This window comes from Sardina pilchardus, chromosome 16 (assembly GCF_963854185.1).
Source record: "Sardina pilchardus chromosome 16, fSarPil1.1, whole genome shotgun sequence".
NCBI lineage: Eukaryota > Metazoa > Chordata > Actinopteri > Clupeiformes > Clupeidae > Sardina > Sardina pilchardus.
In genome coordinates, this window is record NC_085009.1 from 30,385,643 (window position 1) to 30,401,626 (window position 15,984).

Consider the following 15,984-nt stretch of genomic DNA (forward strand, 5'->3'; position numbering starts at 1 on the left):
ACTCCTCCATCGGACTTTCTGGCTCCACCCTGGCTTGGTTCACATCATATCTCACGGACAGAACAGAATATGTATCCCTGGCAGGTGCAAATTCAGCCACACACTCCGTCACCTGTGGGGTCCCTCAAGGTTCAGTCCTAGGCCCCACCCTCTTCACTCTGTACATGCTCCCCCTTGGTGATGTCATCAGCCGGCATGGAATGTCTTTCCATTGCTATGCTGATGACACCCAACTCTATATAAAAACTAACCAAACACCCTCTGCAGCCCTATCCACAGTTTCCACCTGCCTGGAGGAGATAAAGGCGTGGATGACGGCAAACTTCCTACAACTCAACAGTTCTAAAACAGAAGCTATCCTTGTTGGCACTCCACACCAGATCCGGGCATCCACTATCACCAGCATCCCCCTCCCCGGTCATGACATCCACCTCTCTCCCTCAGTCACAAATCTGGGTGTCAAGATGGACCCTCACCTGACTTTTGAGGCACACATCAAACATCTGTGCAAAACCTCCTTCTTCCACCTCAGAAACATTGCCAAACTCCGCCCTTCACTCACTCTCCCCGATGCCGAGAAACTTGTCCACGCCTTCATCTCCTCCAGGCTGGACTACTGCAACGCACTCCTCATCGGGATCCCCAGCAAGAACATCCAGCAGCTGCAGTATATCCAAAACTGCGCTGCCAGGATCCTGATGAGGGTGCGGAAATTCCAGCACATTACACCCATCCTCAAATCCCTCCATTGGCTTCCGGTTCAGCTCAGGATTGAATACAAAATTTCCCTTCTGTCACACCAGTGTCTCCATGGCTCTGCCCCCCTTTACCTCAAAGAACTCATCCCCCCCCACTCCTCCTCACGTCATCTCCGGTCTGGACAGTCAAACCTCATCCAACAAAAAAGAACAAAGCTAAAAACTATGGGTGACCGAGCTTTCAGCTCTGCTGGACCCAGTCTGTGGAATGCCCTCCCTGACCATCTAAGGGCACCACAGACTGTGGACTTTTTTAAAAAAGGCCTGAAGACGCATCTTTTTAGAAAAGCTTTTAACTAAAATACTCTCATCTGCTTTTATATGCTGGTTTTTAGTTTAATTTTATATGATCGTTTTTAGCTTGTTATTATATGCTGGTTTTAGCTTAATTTTATCTGCTTGTTTTAATTCTTCTGTTAATTTTATCCTGTTTTTTGTGTGTGTGTGTGCATTGTAGCACTTTGAGGTCATTGATTTGGTGTAAAGTGCAATACAAATAACATTTATTATTATTATTATTATTATTATTACCTAGCCTACTCATTAAAATCAGTGCCCACTGTATTATAACCTAAAGCAAAGACCTGACAAGATACACTTTTTTTGCATTTCTATTCCACTTGAACCTCAGGAAGTAAGGAGACTTGTGGCAGCTACTATTTATTGCTAGGTTTATTGTGTTTAACAGACGTTTTTGTCTGGATTACAGATTGACATGATGTTGTTATTTACAGCAGTGACAACCTGTTGAGGCAACAACACCTTACCTTGTCATTGCTAGTCTGGACGGGGGTCTTGCTAAAAGCTGGAGACTCCACTGCTGACAGCGGATGCATACAGTATATTCAATCATAGGCTACTCTTCCACAAGTCTCTTTACTTCTTGAGGTTCAAGTGGCATCGCGGAACGAGATAATGTAGCTGCTTTAAGTCTCCACTCGTCCTCAGTTTGCTTTCTTTTTACTCACGTAATGCTAGCGTGGTCTAAACTTTTTGTGAAATTACTTGTGCTATTGCGTGAGGTAGATCTTTTGGTTTCGCACATAAAGTGCACTTACTGTGTCCCATCCTCATATCTTTGTCTCTAACAAACTGAAAGTAATGAAAGTATATCCATCTTGAACATGTCCTGTCCGACGTCGAGCCTGCTTCAGCTTCAGCCATCTTTTACAAGTAAGAAAAAAACATTCTAGGCCTATATTTGCGCGGATTGTTTCTCCTCTACTGATCTCGTCTGGCGATTGTATAAAAATAAAACACCACTTAATTGCAAAGTAACTTGCGTTACTGACCTTTGTACCGAGTAAAATATTACCCATTTCGTTTTTGGAATGCCTTACATTACCGCGTTACAGCAAAAAGCAATACATTACAGTAATTACATTACTTTTGTAACTCGTTACTCCCAACACTGGATATGAGTTGATTATCATGTGAGTTCCTGTTAATGATGACGTGTAGCCTATTGCACGATGGAAATAATTTGAAGGAATCTAGCTGCAGTCTTGTAAATAGTGACCCACAGTCTTTGCACAATCCTAATCTGACACTGGCCTGTGACACTAGACTGTGACTAGAAACTCAATGAATTGTCTTTAGATGTGAGAGGGTCTGAGACAGTAGTCTTTCAAAAATCTTTTCCAAATCTTTGCAAAGTCTGTCAATGTAAGGTAGGCTTTACACAATCACTCACACTATGACAAAACACACACACACACACACACACACACACACACTCAAAGAGCATTGTACATTTGACATTAATGTTGATTGTCCAAAAGGAAATGAAGATGAAGTATTTCTCCTACTTCTCTCTACAGCCTGTTTAAGTGCAGTATTGGAGAGGAAGGCTTCAAAGCTCTTGCATCAGCTCTGAGGTCAAACCCCTCACACATGAGAGAGCTGCAGCTGAGTGGGAATAAAGCAGGAGGCTCAGGAGTGAAGCATCTTTCTTCTCTTCTGGAGGATCCCAACTGTAAACTAGAATATCTACAGTGAGTATTCCAAGAACAAATACTGAGTTTGAGAGTGAATTTGATTGTGTGTTTTATCTCTTTTTCTGTCAAACACAAACACACTAGGGCTGTCAACGAATATTCTATATTCAAATTTATATTCAAATAGTTTTAAAAATCAGATATTCGAAGTTGAAAATTAATATTCAAATGTATAAAAACACGGCCACAGTAGCAGAGGCGCCGCTGTCTGCTTTGTGAGTGGATGCGCTAGCGCTACCTGAGGGGTCAGGGACAGCTGACAGGAGTCGCACGGTCAAGCACAGGCATTATTGAAGGAGTCGCACGGTCAAGCACAGTCCTTATTGAAGGAGTCGCACGGTCAAGCACAGGCATTATTGAAGGAGTCGCACGGTCAAGCACAGTCATTATTGAAAGTTGACCTAATTGGAAGATGGCAGAACGTGCAGAGCCCAACTCGACCGCAGCAGAGAAAGTGATTTTAAGCACCCAAAATCTCAAAAGCTGTGTACAAGTACAAAGTAGCCAAGTACTTTTTTGTATATATAAGTAGCCTAGGCTACTTTGGATTTTTGAAGCCGCAAAATCAAGTAGTATGCATGTAAGATACAGTTAGCATACCATTCGACCACTAGTAATGAGGTCACATCTCGAAAATGTGCACCCAAATGAGCATAGCATAATGTGTGGAACTACAGCTAAACAGCCACACTGAAAAAAAAAAATCGTTGAATTTACATGATTTTATTGTGTACATCGGTCCCACATGATCAGATTGTGTCCAACTGACACAATTTTTACACTTTGGTTCTAGTTAATCGTTGCTTGTAAAGCCTACACAATGCAATCACATTGTATTACATAAAAAAATCATGTTGAATGAAGATAACATTATTGTGTAATGTTAAAGTAATTTTATCATGTTAATAGAAGTAGATTTAAATGATACTTTTAACTTGAATTCTTAATGCTAATACAAATTAAACTCATAAATGTCCCTAGTAATACATCTTTGTATTGAAATGAGCCAGTCAGTTTCAGCCTTTTCATTTTTTTATTGAAAGCTACATGAGTACACAATGCTTTTCATCCGACACTTTACAGTACAGCAGACATCCCACACAGAAAGAGAGAGGAGTGAGAGAGGGAGGGAGAGAGAGAGTGAGAAGGGAAGAGAAAGAGGGGAAGAGAAGGGGATAGAGAGAGGAAGACAATGGTGGTCTATGCTGTGAGCCAAACATGGTGGCAAAAATTACACTGGAGTTTGTCACTGGAGTTATGTGGATGGGTGTGAGGTGCGTGTGTTTGTTAGTATGTGTGTGTTGGTGTGACAGAGAAAAAGAGAGAGTGAGAGATGAACAAGAGATAGACCAAAAAGTGAGATGTATTAAAGTCCTTTGCGCATCAAAAAAAAAAAAAGAAAAAAAGAAACAAATGTCCTCCGGTTCACTTGATTCATGTTCTCAGAACGTAAATCCCGACAGTTGCGTCTTCAATGGATTCACTGACATCAACTTCATCCATGCCCTGATTAAGACAGACAAATGCACATAACAGTACGGAAATTAGACCCCTTAACCAAGCTCTATTGAGAAATTAATGTATGTGAAAACAGGCAAAGCATAATGGCAATATAAACCTTGAATATCACCAATTTATGATTCTGATACCATACTAACAACATCCAGAATTTTGATTTGATCCAAAGATTGATAAGAGACCACTACAGAAAGTAGTCATGTCTGAAATGTTATATTACTTAACAAGGCATTGATGATTTAACAATCACAGCATTCTGCAGTCCATAGGAAAAAAGAATGAGAATTTGGCACAATATAGACAAAGATATGGACAGGCAGCTGAAGCTGACCTAATGGGGCATCTCTCCTTAGTTTCAGTTTCAGTTGCCCCATAGTCTTCTTTAAGCTGCCTGTCCATGAATTGGCCTATGTTTTCCCATATTGTCTCGTTCTTTTTCCAATGGACTGCATGTGGTGAGCTTAAAGGAACACTTTTTTTGTTTTTTCATATTAAACTATGTTATTCCCTTAATTAAGACAAGTTGATACCTCTCACGTTTCAATGTGTGCACTCACCGGCTCTGGCGCGTGGCGCAACTCTGATAGCATTTAGCTAGCCCAATGCATTCATTAGGATCCAAACAGAGATGAAGTTGGAAGCGACCAAACACCTCCATATTTTCCCTATTAAAATACAGTTACATGAGTAGTCACGACCAAGTATGGTGAGACAAAATAAAACATGGTGCATTTCTAAGCAGGCAAAAGGGATAACTATATTGTGTGGCGGAATAACATTGGGAGCACTTAGACTCTGCGCCATAATATCCTCACTCCAAAGTGAAACTGAAAGTACAAAAGTGAGGATATTACTGCGCCACACAATATAGTTATCCCTCTTACCTGCTTAGAAATGCACCACGTTTTATTTTGTCTCACCATACTTGGTCGTGTGACTACTCGTGTAACTGTATTTAGGGAAAACATGGAGGTGTTTGGTCGCTTCTAACTTCATCTCTGTTTGGATCCTAATGAATGCATTGGGCTAGCTAAGTGCTATCAAAGTTGCGCCGCACGCCAGAGCCAGTGAGTGCACGCATTGAATGTGTTAGGCATGTATCAACTCGTCTTATTTAAGGGAATAACGTAGTTTAATATGAAAGTGGAGTGTTGAGAAAAGCACCAATTCATGTACATACCACATATTCCTGCACAAGGTTTTCAGGATCTTCCCCCATGTACATACAAAGTCCCTTCAGGAGACACTCCCGGCCAGCATCTATATCACACTGAAATAAAAATTCTTGATTAGCAGGTTAATCTAACCTTCATTTAAGTCAACCACTGCTGGAAACGATCATGGAAAAAGAAAGAAAAGTTTGACAAATACAATGTGAAGAAATATCAATATGATCAAAATCCCTTGTAAGGTTTGCATGATTTAAGACCCAGTATCACTCACATCAAGCAATCATTGAGAAAATGACTGGGGACCTTTCCCTATTTGTCCCCCTCTCTTTTGGAACAGCTTTATCAGGTTGTCAGAGTGAAGGTCTATCTGAGACAGGAACTTGGATTGAAGTGGGACCGTCGTAATTCTTATGAATTCTGCGTTGATCTGAAATAAAAGCATTAACAGGAAGGAAAGCAGATTTGAATTCCACGTTCTAAATGTGCAAGGACAGTGTGGGTATGTACAGGGAAAGGGAGCACTACGTCCAAAATGTGGATGCTTAAGCTTGTAATGATTTAGGAGCGTGGACCTACTTGATACTGTTTCTTTGCATCCCTTACAGCTCCAGATTTCCACCACCTAACCCTGCAACAGATATAAAAAAAAAGACAATAGGCACATTATTAAAACTTCAATCTTAACATCGATAACAAGCAAAGTGATATACTTACAATTAGGGATGTAACGATTACCTGTGTGACGGTAAACCATGATAAAAATGTTGACGATAACAATTACCGTGTTCATTTCGAATATCATTATTATCACGGTTGATACTACGGTGTGGTAACCGCGTGTATAATTCTTCCCAGCTTCATCCGAGCCTGCTTTTGATACAAGCTGGTAGGCTACTATGAAACAAAACTTTACCTTATACCTTGTCGGTACTTTGGGGTTAACTGTAACCATTTTTGAGGCCGTTTAAAACGTGCATCAAATCACACAATTTGGTCGTTTTGGGTGTCGTAGCGTGTAATAAAGGTCGTCAACAATCAAATTGACTACTTTTAAAATTAATTTGAAGAGTTTAAGAGGAGAGTTTTTGGTTTTCTTCTAGCTTGAGTATAAGCAGGAGGATAGAATTTAGCAATTGCTGCCAACATAGGCTAGCCTACTGTCAAAAACATCCTTGTGTGCGGATGACGGTCTGATTCAAGCAGGAGGGTAGAATTTGGCGAATTTGGCGGCAGCTGCTGCCAAAATACTGTGGGGGAAAAACATCCTTGCGGTTTTGACACCACATAATAAACTCAACAAGGTAGCCCAGGTGCTGGCGAGCCGTAGCCTACCTCTGCGGACCTGGTTTCTCCACACTATACTTTTGCCCCGGCCGCAATCGCTGCCAATCCTTCTTCTCCTCCTCTTCAGATGAAGAAATAAAAAAGAACGAGTCGATTTGACAATTACAACTTTTCTTACAATCCCTCCAACAGGCCACCGCCAACAAGACAGGCTCAGCAGCCTCATACTGTAGCCTACTGTGTTGCTACGGGACCCGACGTCAGCGGATAGACTACTATGAGCGCGATTGGCAAGACAACTAGAAATTCTTCTTTTAAACTCTTTAAACGAATGAAAAAAAGTAGTCAGTTTGATCGTCGACAACCTTTATTACAACCCACGACACCCAAAACGACCACATTGTGTGATTTGGTGCGTTTTCAACAGCCTCAGAAAATGGTTACAGTTAACCCCAAAGTACCCTGTTGTCTAATTGATGGATTTAACCATGATTCGGATACCTGCTTTTAAAGGGCGCAACATTTTCACCCCAAAACGTGCGCTGTATCATGTAGCCACTCTGCGTCTTTTCTACACGTTCACATTAAATCTAGGCTATTCCACTAACGTTATCAGGAGAATGCCGTGAAGTGTTATGTTGAGCGCTAGGTGTCACTCATTGGATAGGCCTACAATAGATATACCAAACTCCAAATCATAAGTTAAGGAAGCTATAAGCAGCCAATTTAACATTTCCAACCGAGGAAAAAGTGAGCACAATGCCACGGTAACCTACCTACAGTAGGCTAGGCTATGGAATTTAGTTCATTTAGGCCTCGTGTTTAATTCAATTTCCGAAAAAAGCTACACAGCCTATTGGCAAACTTTTACATGTTGAGAGAGTTCCATCTAGGTAACTATCCCGTTATCTCGCGCGTCATGTCTATCTTTGATAGCCCGCGCTCACCAAATCATAGAAGTTAACATTGCAAGACACTTATCTTTTCTATGATCCCAGCAATATTTTCTTTGAGTTGTTAATTTTTTGAACATTCATTTTATTCAATGAAAACGGATATCCTTGAACTATGCATGACTATACTTTCCTAAAACCGAATGAAGGTTAATATAATTAATTCACGTATCTCTTAAAGTGACAGGCACTCAATTAGACTAGGCCTACACAACACCCCTGTAATGTCATTAAAGACAAGTGTAATAGTTTAAAAATCAATATTAAGTATTCAAATTACTGAATATTTTTAGCTATAAGTAAATTATGCAGATCCTAACATATTACAAACTATTAGCAAAATATATAAAGTTTATGAATTCAAAATATGCAATAGAAACAAGACAAGCCATTTTCTGTGTGTGGAGGGTTGAGCAGAGACAATGATTGCCATTGCTGTGAATGATCGGTATCCTGATGAAGGCAATAAGGGTTTGCCTATATTTTTAATGTAATAAACACTGTCACACTTTTTTAAAAATACCGTGATAATACCGAAAACCGTGATAATTTTGGTCACTATAACCATGGGGTTAAATTTTCATACTGTTACATCCCTACTTACAATGTACTACCAAAATTCAGACTTCCATGTGAATTGATACATTTAACACAAACACAAATTTGTAGATCTTAATTTTGAATTGAATTTGATTTAGAAGCAATACAACTGATGACAGTACTTACAATTGAAAGTGTGTGCAGTAACATGGACCTATGGAAGAGAAAAAATAATTACATCAACTCTATTCATAAGCACACAAATCAACATGTCACAAAACAAATGCACGAATCAAAACATGCCTAAATATTTTGTTTATGGCACAAGGAAAGCTATAATCAATGAATGCATGCAAACAAATGATTTTGGGTGTGAGGATCACTATGGAAAAAGAGAGTACCGGTATATAATGTAAGAATTTAAGCTCCTAAAATGCTTATGTTGACTGCACAAACATGCACACATGATTCCAACTATTTTGGAGTCATTTGAACATTGATGGAGGGCTAGAGTGAACTAAGGTCACTAAACATATTCAAGTTTAATTTCTTTAAGAAATCTTTTGAGCACGTTTTTTATTATGTTGCAGCACAAACAAATCAAAATACTTATGTGGGTACAAACTTTCTGGAACCATATGTCCACGTGGCTAGCACTAGCAGTAAAAGGTTTCCTTGCAGTTTGCTAGCAACACATGTGGCGCACAGCTAACAGACTTTCATTAACATGCACCTTTTTAATATTCTTCATGCAACCTACCCCAACATTCATATTCTCCACGAAATTCCAAAGTACATTATCCAACTAATGGACCATATTTAGCTCTAAGCTTTATTTATTAATTTCCCAGCCAGCCAACGGTTGCAGCACATTTCTAGCTAATGCTGGTTTCATGGTAGCAGCTAGGTTCCGTAGACGGGCTCTGGTTAGACTAACTAAAAAAAGCAGCGGAAAAAGACATCAAGGCTCCACAATGCAACGATTTTATACTGCAAGAAAACTGCTAGGAGATATGCTGCCTAATATAACATGATCATAAGGTTGATAAACTTACCTTTCAGTAGGTTAACTCGAGCCTCAATTTTCATGACAGTCACCACCAACGATTAGTTTTTAGCCAACGATATCCACCAGTGTGACCACGATTCAAACGCTTCTTCTTCTACTGCTTGTTGTTTTAATTAGGCATTACAGCCACCTGCTGCTCTGGAGTATATCTGAACGTGAAATTTTCACTTCCAATTAACGTGAGAAAAATGAATACATCCAACATTCAAAGTTAACTCTTCAAATCTACTAAATTAAAACATGTTTGCAAACGGAATGTAAAACAATCCTGTTGCATCTACCAGATTAATTCGTGTCAAATCAATGACCCCCTATTTCCATTTTTTTCAGTGCACGTATTGACACTTATTTTGCACTCCCGCTGCCACAAGCTCTGTCTGCAACAGGAGAAGGGGCAGCCTGATCTCACCCACAGGTGTAGAATGACACGCCGGTTTCTTAAGTCATTTGGAGTGTTATTTGACACATTTCATGCTTTTGGCGTACAATGCCACGCTCTTAAGCATCCATTTCAGCAGGCCATCACGCAGAGATTAATTTGGTTCATTTGTAAGGAGAGCGATCAGTGTCATGGATGGGGCAGGCTTCAGGAGTTCTGTCAAGCAATGAGGTACTGTATCCCTAGTGTAACAGTCACCAATAGAATCGAAACAACAACTTTTGGGATTGAAAGCTGAGAATCTGATTAACGACGCGATGTAACAGCACATGAAACTAAAGTCGGGTTTTATATCACTGTAAAACTTCAATTAGGGGAGTGCGGGGCACAAAGTAACGCGGGGTTAAATGTAACACAGGTTTTTTAGATGGTTGCACAGGGTAGAACCGGATGTGCTTCAGGTCGTGTAATAACATTGTCATAAGACGTATTCCCGCCAAGTTGGAGAACGGTTGAGTCCCGCTGTCTCCCAGAGAAATAATACTTTGTGTTTTGGCATCACGCAAGTATTTATTTTGGTCTGAAGTATTTTTCGATTTCTAAAGGGTATGTGAAAGTCAGTGTATCTAATCTCATATTGCCTTGATCACCGTCATCTTGGCTAAAACATCGTACCATTTTAAAATATGTGAACATCGCTTAGCCATTGCTAGCTAGTCCTGAGGTAGATGCGACACAGCGGGGCTAGTTGAAACCATAGACCTAAAAGAAATGGACAAACAGACTCCGTTGTTCTCAATGGGAGGGGGCTGAAACAAAAATCTGTTTACTTTCCATCGTACTGCGCAGACTCGTACTCATTTCGTGACGTTAGCCATCCTGTACATTGCTGTAACTCGTCTGATAGATGGGATTTTCCGAACAACTGTCAATCCATTATTAACGTTCGTTTTTAATATTATTATTAGGTTTACTTGCCTCTAGGTAATGCTTTACCCTATCAAACAGTAGGCTACCGTAGGCTACACACATTTTCACTGATCTTGCAAATGACTTTCCGTCATGGTTTTCGTGCAGGCTGGACTGATCTTCTTATCCAAACATTACGGGGAATCTCCTGTCGAACGTTAGCTTCCCTCCAACTGACATGCTAACTATACTTCTTTACGGGAAACCGACGTTATATACGGGGAAGACGTGAATTAGTTTTGCCTTCGATACCCTATATAGAATATACAGAAGCTATAAGGGCAACGAATGGCACAAGTTACATGAAGTTATGGGATCGCAAAAAAATCTGCAATCTATGGCCGTCCATGGGAGTTAGCAGAGCGTTGATCACCACCTCATTTTGTGTTTCTACTTCCGGGAATATGCCTGCCCCCTTGGTTGAAACGCGATGTTACAACTAAGCCGCACCGAACGCTATAGCCTATCCACCATTGTAATGAATTTTCATAAATAATTTCTTTACATTTTAACATTTGCATTTATCTTTCCTCAATCAAAACAACAAAAGAGCAATTTAAATGATATGACCTGAAATACACAATTAAATAACACAACGTTTTAATGTTTTTAAAAATGGAGATAAATTAAACTATTATAGTAAGGTTTAGTAAGGAAGTGTTTTATAGAGTTATATTTGGTGTTTAGCACAGTGCTATTGAATTATTTTTGTTGAATACAACTTTTTAACAACTAAGTGTTACAACTAACCCCGCATATGGGGCAGGTTGTAACATTCTACCTATCGCTACTCTCGGAATTGTTCAAGAACAGTAGGTCCTACAAACAAACTTCCAGTGCACATTTGTAGCAGAGATATGTATGTTGCTTGTATAACAATATGAGCAGTGAAACTAGAATGGGTTTAGAAATATTTAGCTAAAACCAAAAAGTGTTACTTTGTGCCCCGCGCTCCCCTAGCCTAATTTAATAATATTTGTTTCAATCACTGAATGAAGCCTGCTATATTTGGGCCGAGAGTCACGACCTTAAATTGCTTGTGCAAAACTCTTGATCAGCACTCAACATTTGTTTATTATTGTTGTTCATTTAAACCGTTGTGCGCAGAGAGCGCGAGGGTGCGGGTGAGAGTGAGAAAGTGTGTGTGTGAGTGCGAGAGAGCAAGCGAGCGAGAATGAGGTCTGTGGTCTTGACCTTTGATATACTGTACTTGTTTTTCAGTAGGCAATACGTTGTCAAATATGTTTATACTTAAATGAACTACCTATTACAAGTAGTTATGTCTCTTTGTATTAATTTGTCCTGTTATTGACGTAATGCGCATCATTGACAAAATGCGCAACCAGATATTCAAATATATTCAAATCTATCTGGTTTTTTTTGCATTTTTGAGCAATTTTGACAGCCCTAGAACACACCACTGAGTCAGTCAGTCACTCTCTCACTCACTTACACAATCACTCACACTATAACAAGACACACACACAGACACACACACAAAGTGCATTGTACATTTGACAGTAATGTTGACAGTCCAAAAGGAAATGAAGATGAAGTATTTCTCCTACTTCTCTCTGCAGCCTGAATAAGTGCAGTATTGGAGAGGAAGGCTTCAGAGCTCTTGCATCAGCACTGAGATCAAACCCCTCACACATGAGAGAGCTGCGGCTGAGTGGGAATAAAGCAGGAGACTCAGGCATGAAGCATCTTTCTTCTCTTCTGAAGAATCCCAACTGTAAACTGGAGAAACTAAAGTGAGTATCACAAGACCAAATACTTTATCTGTTTTTCTCACTCAAACACAAACTCACCACTGAGTCAGTCAGTCACTCAATGACTCAATCACTGACTAACACTCACACATACTGTACACACATCACTGAATCACACCCTCCCTCCTTTATTTAGTCACCCACTTACACACAAACACAACAAACACACTAACACACTGTTACGCCGTAAATGGGCGCAACAACAAAAAGGGGGGAAACAGTGAGGTTGCAGCAATTTAACAATTTATTTTGCCCGAAACGAAAGTCCAAAGTTGGCCAAAAGCGGCGATCGGCCAGCTTCAGACGGAAAACTCAAGGGCGACTCCAAGCAACCCAGGACAGCGTTCTTGCAGTTAGTCTGCTGCTCTGCTTAAGCCTCGAGTCCACCGCTCTCAGTGGGAGGAGCTCCAGCGCCTAAAGACTCATCATACTGCAAAAAACTGCTTGTCTAATAAAATCTAACCAAGTGTTTTAATCTTATATCAAGGTAAATAAACTAGTTGGGTATTGTTTTCAGTACAAATAAACTTACCTAGTGCTTTCTTTTGAAATCATTTGACTTAATTTAAGACTTAATTGACTGATTTTAAGTCAATTTTTCCTGAAAACAAGCAACATTATCTGTCCATACAGTAAATAAAATTGTCGTCAAACAAGCAAAATTATCTGTCCAGGTAGTAAGTGAATTTATCTTGATAAGACTCCTTAAAATAAGTCAAAGTCTTCTTAATTAAGTGAAATTATTTTTTTGAGAGAGTGCTAGGTAAGTATTTTCATACTTAAAACAATACCAAATAGATGTTTGACCTTAATATAAGATAATTACACTAGATTAGATTTAATTTTCTGCAGTGCAGGTGACCTGTGCACCTAATTTGGCAATTACCTCCAATCACCTGCGGACGAGAAACGAGAAGCACAGCCGGGGAAGAGGCAAGGCCGGGTTCCTGTAACACACACACACATACACACACACACACACACACACACACACACACACACACACACACACACACACACACACACACACACAGACACAGAGTATTGTAAATGTGTCAGTATTGTTGATTGTCCTAAAGGAAATGAAGATGAAGTATTTCTCCTACTTCTCTCTACAGCCTGAATAACTGCAGTATTGGAGAGGAAGGCTTCAGAGCTCTTGCATCAGCACTGAGATCAAACCCCTCACACATGAGAGAGCTGCAGCTGAGTGGGAATAAAGCAGGAGACTCAGGAGTGAAGCATCTTTCTTCTCTTCTGAAGAATCCCAACTGTACACTGGAGAAACTATAGTGAGTATCACAAGACCAAATACTTAATCTGTTTTTCTCACTCAAACACAAACTCACCACTGAATCAGTCAGTCACTCAATGACTCAATCACTGATTAACACTCACACATACACACATCACTGAATCACACCCTCCCTCCTTTATTTAGTCACCCACTTACACACAAACACAACAAACACACACTAACACACTGTTACGCCGTAAATGGGCGCAACAACAAAAAGGGGGGAAACAGCGAGGTTGCAGCAATTTAACAATTTGTTTTGCCCGAAACGAAAGTCCAAAGTTGCCCAAAAGCAGCGGCCGGCCAGCTTCAGACGGAAAACACAAGCAAGCCAGGACAGCGTTCTTGCAGTTAGTCAGCTGCTCTGCTCAAGTCCGAGTCCACCGCTCTCAGTGGGAGGAGCTCCAGCGCTTTAAGACTCATCAGGTGACCTGTGCACCGGTGCACCTAATTAGCCTCCAATCACGGACGAGAAACGAGAAGCACAGCCGGGGAAGGGGCAAGGCCGGGGGCCTGTAACCCCGCATTCACACTGTCTCCGTCCGTCAACGGATCTCATTCACTTTGCATGGGGCGGACTCGAAAGGCATTGTGGGTCCGTCCGTCGCTTCAGCTCCGTTGCCTCCGTCAAGAAAGTTGAGAAATGTTCAACTTTTCAGGCAGCGACGGATCCGTCAGCCAATCAGATCATGTGTATGCAAATACACATACGGCAGATCCAACCTCCGTGATCCGTTGACGGACGGAGACAGTGTGTACGCGGGGTTACACACACACACATACATACACACACACACACACACACACACACAGAGTATTGTAAATTTGACAGTAATGTTGATTGTCCTAAAGGAAATGAAGATGAAGTATTTCTCCTACTTCTCTCTACAGCCTGTATAACTGCAGTATTGGAGAGGAAGGCTTCAGAGCTCTTGCATCAGCACTGAGATCAAACCCCTCACACATGAGAGAGCTGTGGCTGAGTAATAATAAAGCAGGAGACTCAGGAGTGAAGCATCTTTGTTCTCTTCTGGAGGATCCCAACTGTAAACTGGAGAAACTAGTGTGAGTATCACAAGACCAAATATTGAGTTGCTATCAGTGAATTTGACAGTTTTTATCTCTGTTTCTCACTCAAACACAAACACACCACTGAGTCAGTCAGGCAATCTCTCACTCAACTGCAGAAATCACTCACACTATAACACGACACACACACACACACACACACACACACACACACACACACACACACACACACGCACGGACGGACAGACGGATGGACGGACAGACAGACACAAAGTATCGTAAATTTGACGGTAATGTTGATCCAAAAGGAAATGAAGGAAATTTGACAGTGTGTTTGTATCTCTTTTTCCTTACTCAAACACAAACACACCACTGAGTCAGTCAGTCAATCTGTCACTCACCTTCAGAAATCACTCACACTATAACACACACACACACACACACACACACACACACACACACACACACACACACACACACACACACACACACACACACACACACACACACACACACACACACAGGTAATAACTGCTTCCCTCTTTGATCTGTGTGTGTCCTTCAGCTGATCTGATTAAGTGTTTCCTTCTTTCTCCTACAGCCTGCAGTGCTGCAGTATAACAGATGATGGTTTCAGAGCTTTAGCATCAGCACTGAGATCAAACCCATCAGCCCTCAGAAACCTCTTTCTGCTGGAGGATAATCAGCCTGGACCCTCAGCACAGCAGCTGCTCTCTGAACTGAGGAAACATCCAAATTGTAAACATCTACAAATAGATGGACCCTACTGAATTCATCCGGTTGTGTTCCACCTGAATCATGTTTTTACACTGTGCATAAATAAGTGTTGCAGCACATTCATATTTGAGCTAACATGTTTTAAAATCACTTATGTAAATACAACAATTGTAAGTAATGTATAAAGGATGTTTTGAATATATTAAAACATGGTAACACTTTAAGGTATGTGTTAAGCATTATTACCTCTGCCAAGGAGGTTATGTTTTCATCGGGGACCGGCATTTGTTTGTCTGTCTGTTTGTTAGCAAGATAACTCAAAAAATAATGGACAGATTATGATGATATTTTCAGGGAATGTCAGAAATGACCTAAGGAAGAAACGATTAGATTTTGGGAGTGATTCGTAACACCTTCGGGATTCTGGAGCCATTTATGTTTTTCGGTTAGTCGTGTAATGGCATGGTATGGCCACGTGGTGGCGATCTGAATAGTTTAGGCAGAGACGG

General features: G+C 40.7%; 1 protein-coding gene and 1 long non-coding RNA gene across 11 annotated transcripts in view; one reads left to right on the top strand and one right to left on the bottom strand.

Annotated features, from left to right (window-relative positions):
- Positions 1 to 15,668, top strand: part of LOC134059982 (ribonuclease inhibitor-like) — a 34,699-nt gene extending 19,031 nt beyond the window's left edge. For 4 of the 10 annotated variants that reach the window (XR_009935103.1, XM_062516554.1, XM_062516553.1 and 1 more), the window contains 5 exons: positions 2,579 to 2,752; positions 12,220 to 12,393; positions 13,530 to 13,703; positions 14,600 to 14,773; positions 15,339 to 15,668. Coding sequence is in view for 3 of the 10 variants with exons in the window: in XM_062516554.1 (XP_062372538.1) it covers positions 2,579 to 2,752; positions 12,220 to 12,393; positions 13,530 to 13,703; positions 14,600 to 14,773; positions 15,339 to 15,528 (886 nt within the window). In the remaining 7 variants the exon portion in view is untranslated. Of the gene's footprint in view, positions 1 to 2,578; positions 2,753 to 12,219; positions 12,394 to 12,676; positions 13,064 to 13,529; positions 14,774 to 15,338 lie in introns of those variants that run through there. The other 6 variants (XR_009935102.1, XR_009935104.1, XR_009935105.1 and 3 more) reach the window with 3 other exon arrangements.
- On the bottom strand, positions 3,779 to 9,612 carry LOC134060051 (uncharacterized). The gene is made up of 6 exons (XR_009935128.1): positions 9,278 to 9,612; positions 8,409 to 8,436; positions 6,022 to 6,073; positions 5,717 to 5,872; positions 5,454 to 5,543; positions 3,779 to 4,261 (listed from the first exon to the last, which is right to left on the bottom strand). It is a non-coding gene; the product is annotated as an uncharacterized LOC134060051 (long non-coding RNA).
- Positions 15,669 to 15,984: the final 316 nt, after the last annotated feature.